The sequence below is a fragment of the Peromyscus maniculatus genome, chromosome 8, assembly GCF_049852395.1.
Source record: "Peromyscus maniculatus bairdii isolate BWxNUB_F1_BW_parent chromosome 8, HU_Pman_BW_mat_3.1, whole genome shotgun sequence".
In the NCBI taxonomy this organism is placed as follows: Eukaryota; Metazoa; Chordata; class Mammalia; order Rodentia; family Cricetidae; genus Peromyscus; species Peromyscus maniculatus.
The window spans coordinates 37,123,395-37,142,868 of record NC_134859.1 but is presented as its reverse complement, the minus strand read 5'-3'; the positions used below and the strand labels follow the sequence as shown (position 1 = coordinate 37,142,868).

The following is a 19,474-nucleotide window of genomic DNA, read 5'->3' as shown; positions in this document are numbered from 1 at the left end:
GCCTTCATCTTTCATGCCTGTCACTGTGTGGGATGGGTAACTGGGATGGGAGGCCTAGCTCTGACTGCTGGTCAGAAAGAGATGGATGCAGGGGTGGAGGAGACGGCCCAGGTGGTACAGTGTTTGCTTTGCCGGCATGGGGACCCGAGTTTGATCTGAGACTCCCCCTTCCCCTTTTAAAGTTCAGCATGGGGGCACGTGACTGTAATCCCAATCTAGTACTGAGGAGGAAGAGATGGGCAGATCCCTGGGCCTTGCTGGCCAGGCAGCCCTGGTTACTTGATGAGTGCCAGGCCAGTGAGAAACCCTCTAAAAAACCAGGGTGGATGGTGCCCAAGAAACTATATCCTAGGTAGTTCTTAGGCATCCACAATCCTGCATTCGCATATTCACATACATACCTACACACACACACACACACACACACACACACACACACACACACACAGAGAGAGAGAGAGAGAGAGAGAGAGAGAGGGAGACAGACAGACAGACAGACAGACAGACAGAGACACAGAGACATAGAGAAAGACAGGCAGAGAGACAGACAGACACAGAGAGATCTGGTTCTTATGGCTAACACACCTGTTCTGTGTACTCTTCCCAGAGTGTGGCATTCACCTACTTTCTAAAGCCAGGAGTGAGATGCAACCTCATCATGAACCAATTCAGCAAGGCGGCTACTAGCCATGGAACTCCTTGTCTAGTTTTTTTTTTTTTTTTTTTTTTTTTTCCCCCCAGACAGGGTTTCTCTGTGTAGCTCTGGAACTCACTCTGTAGTCAAGGCTGGCCTCGAATTCACAGAGATCCGCCTGCTTCTGCCTCCTGAGTGCTGGGATTAAAAGCATGTGCCACCACCGCCTGGCATGTGCCTAGCTTTTAACAGGCTGAGTTCTGCAAACCAGCTCAAAGAAGGGCCAGCACAGCTGTGCCACAAGGTGAGCTTCTGAGGAAGCCTCCCTCTCCATCCCCACTACAAACTCATTGAGACATGTAATTTCTGCAGGGCAAACACCCAGACACATCATCTTTGTTTGTTTGTTTTGGGGAGAGGTCACTACGTAGCCCCAGATGGCCCAGAACTCATAGAGATCCATCCACGTTTGCCTTCCAAGTGCTGGAATTAAAGGTGTGTATCATCACCCCTAGCTCAGGCCCATCATCTCCGGTCGAGTGATAGAGTTTGCTTTAGAAGGCTGTCGGGCTGGAGTCCCCCTGTATCTTCTACCCTACCCTGTAGCCCAAGTGAAAATCCAAATTCTCAGCTTCTGTCAGCCCATCAACTCCAGCTGTTAAAATTAAATCTAAAATATTGTTGCTGAGATGTGTAAGATAGAGCTGGCTTTTAGTGAGATTTCTTGAATGCCCATCGCTTTCTAGGGAGTCCGTTATGCCGGTATGTCTCATTTCAATTACTCATTTAAAGCTCACCGAGCCAAACATCTATCACTACAGCTCTGGGAATTAGCATGCAGTTCCTATAACTTTGAAAAGCCATTGATCCCTGGATGCTCAGAGCCGCAGCATGTCAGGTCTTTATAGCCGGGTTAACTCATTTTGTGGCTTTCTCAATGGCTGCAAGTTTACATTTTATTGCATATCTATTATTCGGGTTGGGCTGTGATGAATGGTTTGGCTGCCTGGTTCGAAACAAGTCCAAGGCAACCGCGGAATCTAATTTGCTTCAAAAAATGATGATTATAAGGCTTTTCAAATAATAATCTAGGAATGGTAGGAGCCGACATCAGGGTGCCCTGCCTGAGAGCTATGTCTGAAGCTGAAGGGACAGTGTGCCCCTTTCCTACAGGGGCTCTTGTTTATATCGACCTTCACTCTTGTTACTATCGACATTTAAGAAACCATCTGTCTATCTTCAGGGGCAGTAGAGATGCTTGCATTTCCTCAGGAGCAAAACCAAGAGCTTGCTGTTTGGCTCCAGATCCATCCCCAGGATCGAGGGTGTGCCATCGCTGGCCACATGAGTGGTGGTACATAGCTGTATTAATTACTTTACTGACTCCTATGACCAGCTGCCTGACAACAGCAACTTCAGGTTGGTTTTGGCTCACAGTTTGAGAGGATACAGGCCATCGTGGTGGGGAAGTCATGCAGTAGGAATGTGAGGCAGCTGGTTATATTGTACCCACAGTCGGGAAGCAGAGAGAGATCAGTTCCGGTGCCTAGCTTGCCTTCCCATTTTCAAGCCATCTAGGACCCCAGCCCACGGATTGGTTCTGACTACATCTAGTGGTGGGTCTTCCCATCTCAACTAACCCAATCTAGACACTCCCTCCCTACATGCCACAGGTGTGTCTTCAAGGTGATATAGAGTTCTCTGCAGAGGAGTTGGAGTTTAGGCAGCACGCATGAGATCTGTTCCCGGAAAACATGCCACTTCCTGACTTGGAGAACAAGTCTGGCTGTCGTCCCTCCTGACTCTGCTTCCCTAGTCCATCTGAGTTCTGTGGGACTAGTGTTATTAAGGGAAGTGGATGGAGAGACTACTGATGAACTGGAGTCAACAGGGAGGGTCTCTATTCAGGTCAACACTTAGCATGTCTTTCTGAATAATAATAATAATAATAATAATAATAATAATAATAATAAATAGCTACTCTTCCCCCTTTTGTGTAGCCTTTATGTGATTGTAGATATTGGAGGTGGTAAGATTTCCACTACTGTGAATTTAGAGCTTCTGACTGCTCAGCTATGTACTTACAAAGTTCCTGACCATTTAATAGTCAACTCCCTAAACATTTTAAAATTTCAAGATTTGTTTTTGCAAATAACCTCTTGATGCTCCAAATGGGTATTTCTAGCAACAGGACAAGCTTACAAGTCACTCACACTTTATCATGAACTAGTATCAGCAGATACAGGTTTTACTAGTTGGCAAGGATGAGGATGCTAGAGACCAAACATAATCATAGTACGTCAAACAAAGCCTTGCAGTAGCAGTTGGCTGGTAACCCTGGACACCAAAGATGCTGTGAACTGGAAAGCCTTCTCTTTCCCCACAGAACCACACAGGAACACAGGCAATTTCTGCAGAGGAACATCACTTGCTTCTCTCCTTTATGTCTTTCAAGTATATCTTCTACTTGCCACAAAACTCCTTTAGCCAACAAGACAGAAGAACTGCCTCTTGGGAGTAACCAGAGCTCAAAGTGGTGTCACTACACTGCAGGGACACCTTCTGCGAAGATGAAATCCCTGATGAGTGCTAGGAGGAGAGATTCTAAATTCTGTGGCTTAGGATGTTCAGTGTCTTCAGAAGCTTGTACTGCCTCCCCAAGGCCACCACCTACCATCGGTTGCCTGGAGCTTGAACGCCCACAAGCACGTCACTGGGTTCACACACTACCTGCTCTAAGCAGACCAGAGTACCCTTGAATATAAATGGGATTCCCCTCTTTAGGGCAAAGCATGTTCTTCTGGTCTCTAGCATGGGCCCAGCACGCTAGCTGCCCTCCTCCAGTGCGGGCCCTGGTAGACCTCTCTGAGGTTGCCTCTCATGTCAGCAAACCCCACCCAGAGTTAGCTGGATGGAATCTCTAAGCAGGTCATCTCCAGGTGTGGCACACACCAGGGAACCCAAGCAGGAGCCACTTAGGGCATGGTAATGAAAAAGAAAAGGAAAATAGCAAGAGTGAACATTATGATTAGCAAACCGACTTAGGAAACAGGAAGGTACACAAGGGTAGGAAGCTGTCTCCCATCTGAGACCACAGAGCTATGTGGGAGCCCACAACTGACTCAGTTTCCCAGTTTGAATCTGAAGTCTATTCTGAGTCAATAGAGTTCAAGCTTGTTTGCTCCAAGGCTGTGAGAACGTTCTGATTGGCTCACAGAGTCTCCTTGAAGGGCTGTGAGAAAGTCTTCTTCATTGTCTCTTCAATGCGCACACCTCTACCCAGCTACCCAGCTGACTGTTGGTTGGCCCGACAGAGCTAACACTGATCTACTGATGTCTGCTCTTGCAAACCTGCCCACCGCTTCCATTTCCTGAAGGAGGTGTGCATCTGCTCTTCTCCCTTGAGAAGTGACCACTGCCAATATCCACTTAGACAGCAAGTCCTGTTTGCTAAAGATAAAACTGTCTTAACTAGAAACCTGTACATTTTAGCTTCTGTAAAACTTGCTTAGTTCTGGTAAGTCTGCTTTGAGGTGGGGACAAAAAGACCACCCTAAGATAGTTACAAGATTATGACAATGCCTAACCTTACGAAATGTTTCTGATCAAGCCTGGGCCTCTTTGGGCAATAGCTAGAGGCTATAACAGCATGTTAACTAAGGAGTTTTTTCCTGAGAATTGCTCTTTGAGGGAGGTTGAGACCCCCCACTTCTACTCCAACAGGAGTACTCACTGTCAGTGGCTTTTCTAGATAACCCGATACCTCTCTTGGGCATAGAGACTTTCTCCATTGCTCTTGGGCAGTTACTGGACCCAGCTTCTGCCTAGCCATGCCTCCAGCCCTTCCCTCAGAGTCTCCCTCCAAGCAGGGCTCTCCCAGTGGAGTCCAGTTGCCTCCATGTTCAGTGCTGTAGAACAGTTTTCCCTGAATTGAAACATTCTCTCCTGGAGTAATGAGGGAGGCTTATGACTCAGGAAGTAAACACAACAAGGCCAGGAAGCTCCTGAAATGCACAAGATTCACAGGATTCCCCCTCTCCTTCAAGTTATCTAAGTAATGGAAATTGCATGGCAGAAGAGACTCCCATCAGTCGAGTTGCCTTCAAGTCCTGCTGAAGGTCGTTAACCCATGAGCTATTGCCCACACTATAGTGGGCTTTCCAGCGATACTGCCCCCTTTGCGTCACCCAGGCTCCTCTAAAGTAACTCCAATAACTCCTCTGGTTCACTAAGCTGGACTTGGGCGGAGTCATTTCTGTGGTCTGTCACCGATGTCATATCTGAGGTAAATAAACATGTCTTCATATCTCTCCAGGAAAAAAAAAATCACATGATATGCAGTCAAGAGAATTGTTGTTACAGCTCTGCTGTATTTACAGCCCAAATCCCTCCATCAATGCGCAACATAGTTATTCAGAAGGCAGAGGGTTGGCGAGCCCTCTCCCTCCCACCCATCTGGTTTTGCCCCTTTCTTACAGCTCAGGCTTGTACAGAACAATCTCGACTTCTTTCACATCAAAGCCAAATCCACCTGGAAGACTGCTGAAGCCAGGCTCACATGCCCTATGTACCTGGGGTCCAGGCTTCTGAGGCCGCATCACTACCAAGGCATGGCAATGTCTGAGGAAATCAGTGCCCACTCCCCTAGCACCGTGGAGAGGTCTCACTTACGGAAGGCCGTGTAGAACTCCCCGAGGGTCAAGGCGCCGTCGCTGTTGTAGTCATCGAATTGCAGGAGATCACCTGGTGAGCATCCCTTCAGGGAACCGTCCAGGTCCTGTTCCTTTAGCACATACTGTGAGGTGAGAAGAGACAAAGCCTGAGTCACCAGCGAGCTCAGCATCACGGATGCTGCTGCTGGAAAATGCACTGGGTCTAGTGGAGACTCAGGGAAGCGTAAAGAAAGGCCTTAGGGTGTGGGAATGGTAGAACCGTGAATAAATGTGTGCTGTTGACATGACCATGGTCCCATCGAGGACCCCGATGCCCCAGACCCATGGGAATGGCAAGGCCTTTTCTAAGTTGGGCTTCCCCTGTGTCCATGTGCAGATGTTGACCATGTGTGCACACCACAGCCTCCTCCTCCTGGATGGCTGCAGCTTGAACTTCTTCCCTCCAGAAACCCCCCATCTGGATGAGTGAAACCCACTTCCTGGTTCAGCTGTATATAATGGACTTGCCTTCTCAATTCAGATGTATGAAATACACTAGTTTTCTTGGCTGTGGCTGGTGCGTCTCCATGGGAGCGAATGACCCACCCCAGTTTCATGTGTGTCTGTATGTCTGTCCTTTCTTCATTCCCTCATTTCCCTGCTCAGGGCAATCCCAAAGCCATGCAGGCTGCGGCACTGGGGAGTATCCAGAGATCTCTGGTCTTGTCTGACTTGAATCCTTCATTTTATAGATAAGGAAAATGAGGTTCGGAAAAGGAAGTGCCAGGGCCTCGGGGCCGTGGTCTCCATGACTTGCAGGCAGAGCCAGGGGATCTAAGTGAGGAAGAACCTTTGGGGTCACTTGTCTGTCACTTGTGCTGTTAATGGGGGAACAGACTAGAGAAAGGCTTGATACAGGAAGCCAGCTAACAGCTGACCTCAGGGTGGGATCCCAGGCTACTGTGTGTGAGGGTTAATTTTCATTGTCAGTCTGACTGGAGTTGGAATGATCTGGAAGATACCAGAGAGGTTTATGTGAGGAGGGAAGACCCGCCCTATACCTGGGCTGGGGACCCAGACTGAATTAAGGGGGTGGGGATTGTAAAACCTGACGAACACTGGCACTTATCTTCCTGATGGATGACACAGGGTGGCCAGCAGCCACCTCATACGCTTGTCACCATATTTTCTCACCACAATAGACTGCATCCCCTCAAACTGTAAGCCAGAAGGAAGCACCTCTCTGCAAGTAGCTTCTTGGTAGGTATTATATTACAGTGACGAGAAAAGAAATGCCATATTTTATCACTGTACCCCTCAATCACGCACCAGCCCTCACCACTGTTAAGAGAGTTTGCTTGCCACAGCGCATGCCCAGAAAGCAGCTGCTGACCAGATCTGCCTCAGTAGCATTTTTGTTGCTGTGACAAAAACATCCCGGCAAAGGCAACCGGGGACAGAGTGCCACCGAGTCCTGGAGTCCTGGAAGCCGTGCCAGTGGCAGGGAAGGCTGGCAAGCAGGACGCTGGCTGTCAGATTACATCTCTGCTCAGGAAACACAGGGTACCTGCGAGGTGGGAACCAGGCTTTTAAACCTCAAGTCTCCCCCCCCCCCCCACCGGCCCCTGATGCATTCCTCCAGCAAGGCTCTGTCTCCTAAAGGTCCCATGACCTCCCCAAACACCACCACCAGCTGGGGACTGTGTTCAGACACGCTGAGCCTGTGGGGGCATTTATGTTCCAACCACAGGAAGACCTGAGCCTACCCTGCCTTCCATGTTCTTCCAGGGCCACAAATATCACCCTCGAGTCAGGATTCTGATTTAGGAGCTATTGGTGGACTCTTGTGGAGTCCTCTGTGGTTATGGTTTAACCCACAAGACGCAGAACCCTGCCCCCATCACAACCAGCCACACACTGAAGGTCGTATGGGTAGAAAGTCCACACACCCTCCTCGCTTGGCTGAGTGCTGAGAGCCACAGGCTGGGCAAGGGAGGTGCTGCAAAGGAAATCGAGTGAGAGGAAATGGTTTTATTTTATTTTGGGGGGTGGAGGCAGAGGCATCTTTCTCTTTGTTTAACATTCCAGGCTTGGTCTGCTATATTAAAGGCAATTTAATGTGATAATGTTAAAAAAAAAAATGACCCTTCACCCAGCAAGTGAGCGTGTTCGATAAAAAGGAGATCAACCGTGACGCCTCAGATCAATCTTCCAAAGATGGAAATTTCCCTTTGTCTATTTCTACATCGGAAATTGATTAACTTTTCATAGGACCGACGAGTTCTTCCCTCCGGCGCCTTTGACTCAGTGTCAAGGCAAGGCCCATATTAGCTGGGCTCTGCTTGGCGGATTTATGAGATGGACTTTAAACATATTAAAATTTAAAGAGGAAATCATAGTCCAATTACCATGCTTGTTAATGGCATCAGGTGCCTCTGGCCACGTCTCTGCCAGGTTAGAGCAATGAACCCAAGAAGGTCTGTTGGGAGTCACGTGGGTGCCAGGTGCTCACAGCTGCGTCTGCCCAGGGCAATCTGATGTCACTTGCCCCGTGCATCCTGCTCAGCCTGCAGTATGAGGAATGACAGGTGGGGTGTGTTCCTGCAGATAGTCATAATCAACCAGACTTCTGGGCTTTCCCAGAGTCATTCTCGTCATAGGAGGGCTCCCCGTTCTGCTCCTTGGGGTTCAGCCAGAGCTGAGGGCTGAATATCACTGACAGAGTAGCCATATACGGGCACGATGACACCATGGCATCTGTGGGTAGCAGGCTTCCTAGGACGCCTGGGTTTGTGTGGTGAGTGGCACAGAGTCACTGGTGACTTGATTCCCTAGAGCCTCAGGTTCCTCCTCTACAAACGTCTGTGCAGTGGGACAGTAGGGGTCCCGACCCTGCACCAGAGGATGCTGAAGGATGAAGGGGGCACAATGAGGTCAATGATGATGATGACGCTGCTGCCCACTGGGAACATCCCATGTGCCAAGTACAATGCTTAAACATGTCACGTGTCTTCCTGTCTCAGCACCATTAACTCTCGTGATGACCCTGCGAGGTTCACGGCTGAGGAATGGTGGCCTGGGAGTGAGGTACCTCCTGAGACTCACTAGCTCGTGAGTGCTGGCAGCAGACCTTGACTGCAGGCTGCGTGGATGTGAAGCTTGCATTCTTAGCGGCTGTCACTCCATAAAAGCAAAACGGTGGTTTTTAGCCACCACGGGCAAAGGGCCTGCTCAAAGATCTGGCCATCAGCTTGGTTCTTGTTGCTGAGCATGTGTGCATCTGCATGATTGCACGTGAGTGCTGCACAGGCATGCGCCCACAGAAACCTTTTTGGACTACTCTCAACGCCATTAGAGCATGTCCTCTCACTGAAGCCAGCGCTTGCTCTGGGCTGCTGTCTTTGTTTCTTTTATACTGGGTTTACAGGTTGACGCCACACCCGCCTGGCTTTTACAAGGCTTCTTGGGCATCCAAACTCTGGTCTGAACACTCACAGAGCAGATGCCTTACCTGCTGAGCCACTGCCCCAGCCTCCAGGCTGTCCTTTAGCCGAGGTCCGTGTGCCATGGTTAAGAGTCCCCTAAGTTGGCATCAAAGGTGAGACTGCATCCCTGTCACCTCTCCTCTGGGTGAGCACTCTGAGGTCCCCGGGGCGGAGTGGTTTCCATGGACCACTCATTTGGAAAAGCTGCACCCATTTCCTTGCTCATATCTACTTTGGCTGGACTAGAACAACACAGCCCTTCTGTCCCATGCCTGTCTTCCTGCCACCAGAACCCTCCAGACCTCTCCCTGGCAGTGGCGGTGACAGTGGCCCCAGGCAGTGAAATTGCTCTTTCTTGCTTCTTTTGTGACGTAGAACCTCCTTAAAGTTAGAGTGATACCTTCTAACCCACAGCCTTTGGAGAAGAGGCAAACCTGGCTAGGCTGTACAGACACTCTCAGGTGAGCGCCATGGAGGGGTGGACACAGGGCTCCCCACAAGAAAAACAGCTGGCGGGTTGGGCCATTGGTATTTGGATGCCAAAGTGCATCACTGCCACTGGGCAGAGGCCTTGGGGACGCCCAGGTTGGAGTGCCAGAGACACTCACCGTAACAACTGCTGCTCCCCTTTGACATTTCCGCTGCGGAAAGTGACAGGTGTCCAAGGCTGGCTTTCTGAAGAAAACACCAGTGGGCAGCCCCTCCGAGGGAGGCTTTGCCTGCGAGCTGAGGAAGCATCAAAACCGGTTTGTAAACATGGGCCGGGGTGGCAGGTGGCAGGGAGACATGGGCAGAATTTTGTGTGTAAGACATTCTCAGAGGAGCTGACAAGCTGTGAATCCTGGGAAGGATAGGAGAGGGGGTCCCCTGGCAACCCGTGACAGAGACAGTCACAAACAACTGTCTCTGCCCAGGAATGTTTCTTCACCACAGGTGCTGTGCCGCACGGGATCTCTCCTCAGGCCCTCCTGAATGCCATACCCACCTGAGCCAGCTCCAAGCTGCTGAGGTGCCCGTTGCCGTCAGTATCCAACTCCTTAAACAGTGACTCCACCAAGAGGCGCTTCTGGGAGGCGAGGTTCTGCCTCTTGGTTCCCTGCTGGAGCGGCTGTCTGCGGCTCTGGAGTGCCAGAAGGACGTTTTTGAGACGAGCATAGCCAGCCATGCTGCACATGTCACCTGGAAAGAGAAGACGGGGCTGTGACGTCACACGTACCCTGTAGTCTTGAGAGAATGTTCCACCCGTCAATCCATTCATCCTTCTCATTCATAAGCAGTTGCTGGGATATTTCCAGCGTAAACAGGAAATGTAAACAGTGCCACTGTCATGGAGGGGGCTTGCTTGTCCATCTGCCTCCCCCCCATCCAGCCTACTGATATTTAAGTGGGTGCCTATGTGAGTCAGATGGGATGGGGGAAATTCTTCTAGCGGAACTGGCAACTGTTGTCCCACAGTGCGAGGAAAGCCAGCCCCAATTTTATTCCGTCACAGTTTGCCTTTTGTCTTAATCCTATCTTAAAGGCTGCTTTTGAATCCTTGGCCTCATAGATTAGGGAGTTTTAGTTAACAGGGCTAATAATCCCTGCTTAAGGTAATTAGGTACACTCCCAGAGCTGGGTTATTTGAAAACAAACATGTGTACACAAGTCCATGACCAAGAAACAAAAGGAAGCTTTAGGAGATTAAGCCAGAGCGCACAGCCCATTACTCTTAGGCCTTTTATCAGGGGCGCGCTTGCTGAACGCATAGCGTAGCATGGGGCTTTGGCAAATGAGGCCTGTGATGCACTGCGACGTGACATAGTTTATCTTGCCGGTGACGGGGCCACCACACATGGTGTGAGCCAGTAAGCCGGGGCTGCAGGGATGTCACTGAGCCGTGTTCCTCCAGCCCTGAGTTCCACCTCCCCCTGGGGACACCAAACACTGCCTGAGCCTGGCCTTGTTGAATCTGGTGAGTGCTGGTGTGGGCTCTCCATCCTCCATTCTAAATGGAAGATCAGTGGGTGCTGGGGATAGACTGTCTGGAGTCAGGGCCTCTTCCCTGAATAATAATAATAATAATAATAATAATAATAATAATAATAATAATAATTTGGTTTTTTGAGACAAGAGTTTCTCTGAAGCAGTCCTGGCTATCCTGGAACCTACTCTGTAGACCAGGCTGGTGTCGAACTCACAGAGATCCGCCTGCCTCTGCCTCCGGAGTGCTGGGATTAAAGGTGTGTGCCACCACTGCCCAGCCCCCCCCCTCCCGAATTTTAACATCAGTTGAAAGTGCCAGGTTAACCTCTCAGGACCAGATAGTGAACAGGCTTGAGTTTGGGGACCACTAGGTTTGTGAGTCCAAGCTCTGCTGCTTCCAGGTTGAGTAACCTGGGATAAGGGGCCTCAGTGATTTCATCTGAGAAATGGGATAATAGTGCATCCTACATAGGGATATTATGAGGGTTAATTAACATCGTCACCCATATCTTTACTCTGAACCAACACTCAGTGATTGGTAGCCACTCTCCCACTTTCAGTTGTTGGAACCGTGATGGAGAGAGCACAGATCCACAGCAGCTCCTCAGTGGGAAAGGGGTGACGAGCTGTTTCTCTCTCCTGCCATCCTTCTCTCATTGGAGAAGCCCAGGTGGCTGAAACACTTTTTCTTGCACTTATTTGTGTTTCTATATTTTCTTCCAATTTGGGGTCAATTGATTCTCGTCAGAAACAAATGCCTGTTACTATTTCCTTTGTGTGTTTATTTAGAAGAAAAAAAAATCAATTGCTGTGTTCAATATAATCAAATCTATTTGCTCCCTGGGAGTCGCCATGCTCTGACAGGAGGGTCCTCTCCCATCCCCAGACCTGCTCACATCCTTCTCTTGCCTGGTAGGTGACCCATTCTCGAGAGTCCCTGGGACCCATAGACATACCCCGTTTTTAAACCTACATGGCTGTGGAGTACTGAGCATCACCTCCATGGCCTGGTCTCATGACGGAGCCAATATGGCTGGGAAGAATGTGTCTGGTGGCTGGAGTTTTCTTCTCAAAAAGCTATTTTGGGGAAAGAGCAGGATGGTCTTGCCTGAGTCTAGCCCATCACCCCTTACCAGAGGGTGAAATCTGTGCTGGAAATGGAGCAGAAATAAGGGAACCGAGCGGGAATGGAGGGGTAGCTGTTTAGCTGCTGGGTGGGTGCGGGCAGACATGTCCATGTGGAGGCTGTGCACAAACTGGAGGGACTGTCAGGTTTTCCGGGGACAGGCACCTGCACCAGATGATGGGAAGCTGGTGTCCACAGTGACTAGAGCAGTGTCAGCAGAAGGCCTCCTTCAGACATGCTAGTCAGAGGTGACCATCCTGCAAACCTGTGACAGCAGCAGGGGCCCCTGGAGGTTAGAGTAGGCAGGTCAGATGGGTCGTGAGGTCTTAGGCTTCCTGGTCCCCCAACCTTCTCAGAGCTTCTCGGAGCTGCCTGCTGCCCCGTACCAAGGGTCTATAGCTAGACACTCTCCAACATGGGCAGCTGACCACGAGGTGGTTCTGACGAGGTGGAACTAGGGGGCTGTGGTAACATCTCAGGCTTTGCTCTCCTGCTGAATCTTGCGATGCTTCAGGCTGGGGATACGACTTAATTTTCAGAGTGCTTGCTTAGTATGCAAGGAGCCTTGGGTTCAGTTCCCAGCACTGCATAAAACTGGGAGTGGTGATACATGCCTGTTACCCTGGAACTTCCTAGGTGAAGGCTGGAGGATCAGAAGTTCAAGGCCATCCTCAGCTACATGGCAAGTTTGAGGCTAGCCTGGGTTATCTGAGACCCTGTCTCAAAAAAAATTTTTTTTTTTCTGAGCACCCAGAGGCTTCTGTTGTGTGTCTAAAAGCCAAGCTGGGAGCCCCGTTGAGTGCCCCAAGTCTCCAGGATCAGTGTCCTATGTTGGCCAGCCATACTGCTCCCAGCTGTGTAGCAGTATGTATTGACATTCTATGTGTGCGTGCTAAGCTTTTTTTTTTTTTTTTTTTTTTTTGTGATATATATTTTTTATTTTACAATACCATTCAGTTCTACATATCAGCCATGGGTTCCCCTATTCTCCCCCCTCCCACACCCTCCCCTTACCCCCAGCCCATCCTCCATTCCCACCTCCTCCAGGACAAGTCCTCCCTCGAGGACTGTGATCGATTTGGTAGACTCAGTCCAGGGAGGTCGAGTCCCTTCCTCCCAGACTGAGCCAAGTGTCCCTGCATAAGTTCCTGGTTTCAAACAGCCAACTCATGGAATGAGCACAGGACTTGGTCCCACTGCCTGGATGCCTCCCAAACTGATCAAGCCAATCAACTGTCTCACCTATTCAGAGGGCCTGATCCAGCTGGGAGCCCCTCAGTCTTTGGTTCATAGTTCATGTGTTTCCATTCATTTGGCTATTTTTTTTCAATAATTGAGTAAAACTGAAATTTATTATATGTCACAGTCGTCCTAGGGACCTCCATGCTATATATATAGCCTCTATGGTTCTATGGGTTGTGGTCTGATTGTTCATTTTATATCTAGAATCCACCAATGAGTGAGTACATACCATAACTGTCTTTCTGGGTTTGGGTTACCTCACTCAGGATGATTTTTTCTAGTTCCATCCATTTGCGTGCTAAGCTTTTAAGAGTGTCTTAAGGAGTAGGAGATCAGGTAAGGGGGGCGGGGGAAGCTGTGCAGAGGCTCAGACCTGCAGTGTGAGGACAGTGTGAGCTACAGAAGGGGCCTGAGGGAACAGCAAGGTGTGCAGGGCACACCCAGAGCACCTGGAGTCAGTGGAGCTAGAGAGTCACTCATAGGCCTGTGGACAACATCAAGGCAGGGGAGGGTGGTTGGTCCATCTCAGAAGCACAGAGAGGCCATAGGCTAGTGTGGGAGCTAGGGCAGGGATCCAGACACAGAAACCCGATGTTCCCATCTCCTGTTCTTTTTTCCTTTCCTGGGCATCACCCCTGTCCGGCCTCTGCATTGCTGGGGACTGAACCCAGCAGGGCCTTGCGAGCACTAGGCAAGTACGTATTCTACTACTGAGTTACACCCCCAGTCTCTGGCAGGGAGTCTTTGATCTCTCTTCATCACCAGAGCAGCCATGCTTCCAATGAGTGGCGTGGGGAACTCCACCGAAACTCAAATCATTAGGTCACCTGTCTAGAGTCACTGAACTCTTCTATCCTGTCCCCTCACCCCCCACACTGGGAAGATCTGAGGACACAGCAGAGAAAGCCACCTAGGTATAGGGATTTAGGCACCAATGGAGTCCATCACTTTAGAGTCTGTGGTCTAGCCTCTCCTCCTGGGGACACACTTGATGCTTCCACAAATGCCTTCTGGTGGCTCCGTGCCACCATTCCATGCTATCTGCCAGTCTTCCAGTTCAGTCTCAGGGTGAGCTTTCCTCCCTAATCCAGGCTTGACCCCAGATGTCTGTCTTCCCAGGAGAGTTCACTGTGACCTAGGTTTAGTGTACACTTCATGCTGTCCCCTTTCATGGAGATAGACAGGAGTGGCCCAGCTACACAGGACAATGCACACTTTTGCATCTGCCAGACCTGTCTACCCGAGGCTCCAAATCCTGTTTCCGGTTCAGACCATTTAGTTTATTGTATACCGACCTAAGTTCCATCCCTGGAACCTGTGTAAAGGTGGAAAAAGACAAGTGACTCCATGAAGTTGTCCCCTGACTTCCGCATGATAAAAGAATGATGTGCCAATTGAAGAGATAAGCAGATAACCACGTGGACGAATAAATAAAATCAAGCCAGGGGTGGTAATCACAACACTCAGGAGTCAGAAGCAGGAGGATCACCCCAAGTTTGAGGCCAGCCTGAGTTATACAGTTTCTGGCCAACCAGGGATAGAGTGAGAGACACTACTCAAAAGGCAACAAACCAAAACAGAACGAGATGAATACAACCAATCATCTATATTCATTTAGTGTGTGCAGCTGATGTCAACCCAGCTGGCTGGAGGCTAAGGCAGCCTCTGCCTAGGGTTCCAGGAAGGGAGGGCATGTGACATCCCTGGACCAGAGCAGGGTCCAGCGTTAGTCTGGGCTTCAGCACACTTGGCTCCTGGAAGGAGAAGGTTCCTGGAGGGTGTGTGGCAGAGGCTTGGGTACTCACAACACACCCATCTCTAGTCCATTTTCAAGGCTTCTTGGGCCAGCCTGGGGCAAGGGAAATTCAGAACATAAATGTTACAGGCTGCTGAACTTGGCCTGTGGGATGTTTCATCTCCACTGTCAAAATGACAGAATTTAGGATCACTTAGGAGAGACACTTATGAGGATGTATGTGAGGGAGTTTCCAAAGAGGTAGCCCTCTGAATATGGGCAGCATGGTCCCATGTCCTGGGGCCTAAATAAAAAGGAAAAAAGGAGGAAGCCAGCTGAGTACCAGCATCCATGTCTCTCTGCAATATGGATGTGATGTGACTGGTGCCTCATGCTCCTGTCCCCATGCCTTCCCCACCATGACAAGCTGTACCCTTCAAACTGTGGGCCCCAATCATTTTGTTCTTAAGTCAGTTTTGTCTCAGCAATGAGAAAAGCAGCTAATACAACCAACACCAACATCACTAATGAGCACTGCCTAAGGGAGCCTGAGGACCACCTAAGCTTGATGGGGTGGGGGGCCCTAGGCACCTTAACATCTTACAGCATGGTGTCAAAACAGGAACTGTGAAAGGACTTTGCTAGTGCATGTGGCCATGTGGCCTGAGGTATCCTTTTGATGACACTGGCGGGTTGCCCCCAGAGGAGAGATGGAGCTCATTCATTTTTGTCTCCTTCACTGAAGTAGCTGACAACTCTATACATGTAGTCCCATGGAATGAGGAAGTCATCTTGGATTTTTTTCCCTCCATTCCTCTACTCCAGGGCTGTTCCCACTCTGGGACCTCTCTGACTGATTGGCTGTCAGAAAGCTCCCAAGCCACTTTCTGGCTGGTCTAGGGTCCCCCACACAGCAGAGGCTGTCCAGTTAGTCCCAGGACCCTCCTGCGTCTAGACCACGCTTTCTTTGACAGATACAATATTGATCGGTGCACCGAGGAGCCCAGAGTGTGTTCCTATTTTTCTGTCAGAACTTGGTAATGAACTGCGTTTATCAAGCCTGTTCTCCGTGAGAAAGGTCAGCTGCAGATCTGGCTAAGTTGTCATGACACCTCATTAATCTGGCTCCCTCAATAATTGTCCCTCTTTGAAGATTCTAAAATGTTCCCATTCTGGCCTTGCTCCCTCCACGTGGAGGGAGATGATCGCAGCAGGAATGTGCAGACTTAGCCGCATTTAATATTGTGAGCAGAGGGAGATAGGAAGCAGGAGTGGCCTCCAGAATTAAGTGTCCATCAAAGGGGCACTTGCTACTGCAAAGCTAAGGGAAGCAGGGGAGGAACTGTGAATATTCCACCCGTCGCTCGGCCTCTGCCAGACTGTGCCTCAAAGGGACTGTCTTCATTCTCTGCCAGGTGAAGTGCCATTCTTGGCTGTGGGTGGGGTTGGAGGACTCCAGAGGGTCAAGGGGAGGAACAGCATGGGGGAGACAGACAGGCATGGAGAAGCCCACACTCTGAGAGTGTCTGCGCGGAAATGGTGAGTGTGTGTGTGTGTGTGTGTGTGTGTGTGTGTGTGTGTGTGTGTGTGTGTGTGTGTGCTCGTGCATGGGTCTTGTTGCTTCCTCCTTCCTCACTGAGGGCCTTTGATGAGCCCTCTCCCACCTCCTTCTCCGCCAGACTTTGCCCACTTCCCCCTTATTGCCCTCCCCCAACCCTCCATTCATACTTACACACTCTCTGCTAACTAGCAGGCACTCCACTGGTTCCCTCCTGGCCTGATTTGCAGGTGCGAGCCCAGCCCTTGGCCGACTTAGGTATAACCAGCTGTTAACTTTACAGTGCCTCCTCCTCCTCTGCAGAGAAGGGAGGCAGAGGGGCTTGGATAGTGTCCTAAGCAGGGGGAAGGGTGGAAGCCTGAAGGTGGTGGGACCGGTCCTCTATCACACCAGCTCCCTGAGTCCAATGTGGGTGCAGGGGGCTAACTCCTGAGTGTGGGCATTCGGCTTTGCCCATGGACAGTCAAGCTTTCCTGAGATTGCCAGGGTCTATGGGCCTTACCTCACCCAGGGGACACACAGCTGGCTCTACAGAGTGAACTCCAGCGTGGCCCTCCTGGGAGTGGGGCCAGGGTGGGCAGCCACAGGGAGCGTGGACACCAGGTTATATAGAAGGATCTCTTCTGGTGGGCACAAGGTGGCTCCCTGAAAAGAGCCTGGGAGAGGAAGCAGATGAAAATGTCTTCTCTCTTCTATCCAGGGTGGTTCTTTAAGGAAGTCCAGCTATGAATAGCATTAGGAAAGGCCCCTTCCCTTCCCTGGGCTCTCCAGTAAATAGGCAGAAAAGGAGCCAAGAGGCTCTCTGGGCCTGGGAAGAGCTTTATTCCCAGGCAGAATGTGAGGGTGCAGTGGCTTTGGGGAACCCTAAGGTTGCTATGAAGACCTCAGCCCTGATGGGTTCCAGCTGGACACAGCTCCTTTTGTCTGTCTTGCACTCACTGGTCAGGCCTGGACTCAGGCAACCTTTCCCACTGTCCTTTGAGAAGACACAGGACCAGACTGCCTAACATCATTACCATAGTAACTTTTCCTTCAGGGAACTGGATGGTGAGTGCTACAGGGAGGGGGTGTAGCCTGAAAGCGAACTGCCCTCCATAGCGTCACAGATTTGACCGATTGATTCCCAGTTGTCAGCGCTGTTTGGAAAAGGTGTGGAACCTTCAAGAGATGGTGCCTCAGTGGAGGAAGTGAGCCTTGGGTTTATAGCTGACTTCCTGTCTCCTCCCCTACTGATTGGGGGACAGTAGGTAATAGGATAACTCATGTTCTTGCCAAGGTGGGCTGTACCCTCAAACTGTGACCAAAATAAACTCTTTTCTCCCTTAAGTCACTTCTTCTCAGGTATTTTGTCACAGCAGGGAGGGATGTAAGTAGCAGAGAGGGTGAAGGACTGGTGGGCTACGTTCCAGGAGCCACTGGGGTTAGAGATGACTTTTCCCGAGCGGCATATAGACCACAGCTTCAATAACCACACGGGCCACACGCGTTGGAATAGAGCGTCTTTGATCTGGCAAGGTGACGGGGCTCCTTCCAGGCTGTAACTAGAGCTTAGAGTCTTAGAACCACACCTGGCAACACCCCTAGAGGGCTTGAGAGACAGCATGGAACTCCGTCCGTCCTTCTGTCTGCCCTTCAGTTTGCTCACAGGCCGTCTCCTCTCCCCTCCAAAATAGCTGTCTTTGCCTCCCAGACCCCCTGACTGCCACATTTTGCCCTGACAATTCTGTGATCTTTCCCACCAAAGCAGAAACTTCATGTAAGCGTCTGGCGCCAACATTCCCACCCAAGTGGTTGTGTTCTCCCAGCCTCGGTTGCCGTGTGTCATTCTGAGGTCTATTTTGAAACTGCTAAGCTGTGCAAAGAACAAGAAGCGTTTTGCTCCCAGATCTAATTCACGAGGCACGACGACTGTGCTGGAATTTAGCTTAAGAGGAACAGATGTTTCACTTGATATAAATTCATGAACATTAACAATCTTTCAGCTGCCATTTCTGGGAAAATTCAATTAACAATAAATGCTACAACCAATGGGCTTATCTTTTGGATACATTTTTACTAACATGATATAGTTCCTCAGATGGTATTGACAGAGCCACAAAAATCCTAAGAATTCCAGAGAACAGTGAAACACACAAGACACGGGCCTCCTTACAGTCCCCAAACCTATGTAGACTGGTGTTCCCGAAGTCATGCCACCTGACCCAAAGCTGGGTGTTGGGACTGCTAAGTGACCAGTTACTATGACTTCTACTCAAGAGGTGTCTATGCTTGTCTGTGGCCTGACCTGAAGCCACTTAAGTCTCCAGCCTCCTTTCATAATCTGTGCTCAGTCCCGTGACCTGTGGAAGTGACTCAGGCTGACTGCCTCCCAAGAGAGCCTGGAAGGGACACCCAGAGGGATTCAGTGAGAAAGGGAACCCAGGCTACACCATAATGTAGCTGTCTTACCCTAGGGGGTTAGAGAGGAAGTTGGGCCGGGGGGGGGGGGGGGGGGGGCGGGGGAGGGGAGGAGAGAGAACACTAAACATCAGGCCCTCACTCACTCTTCCATACATCCGGCATGTGCTAGACCCTCCACCTAGGTGAAGGGACAGGGGAGCATGGCCACAGGATGGGGTTCATCTTGTATTGGGGATCTGCCGGCTGTCACAGGCATGGCTAGATTTGTAGCTGAAAGGGCTGGTTCTTTCAAAGGTCACCTGCTGGCATTTGGCCAGGCCATATCTCGGGCCAGGTGTTTGGCAGGCAGGCATCCTGCCAGCCAGTGGTCGCTAAGGAGAGCTGAATTACGGTAGCACCTTCTTAGATGTCACAGGGACCTCCAGGATGCAGCCGCTCATCTTCCCAGAATTCAGTGGGACTGTCATCAGGCTGGCAAGCTGTCTCTGGCCAGTTTCCACCTGGTCTTTCCCTGGGGTGTCTGCATTTCTCATCTCAGCTGATGGTGAACTTTCTAGGTTGAAGGCACAAAGTCTGTTTGGGGACCACAAACAGAATCTGCATATTTAGGGCTTGCATGGCCTTCGGTGCATAACACATACGCGTACGTCCACACGCACTGGTGTGCCCACACGTGC

At 50.3% G+C, this 19,474-nt stretch overlaps 1 protein-coding gene across 2 annotated transcripts in view; it reads right to left on the bottom strand.

Annotated features, from left to right (window-relative positions):
* Fstl4 (follistatin like 4) overlaps positions 1–19,474 on the bottom strand; it is a 423,065-nt gene that overhangs the window by 116,851 nt on the left and 286,740 nt on the right. For both annotated transcript variants that reach the window (XM_006991320.4, XM_076578356.1), the window contains 2 exons: positions 9,757–9,950; positions 5,306–5,429 (listed from right to left, as the gene is read on the bottom strand). In XM_006991320.4, the coding sequence (XP_006991382.1) occupies positions 5,306–5,429; positions 9,757–9,950 (318 nt within the window). The remainder of the gene's footprint in view (positions 1–5,305; positions 5,430–9,756; positions 9,951–19,474) is intronic.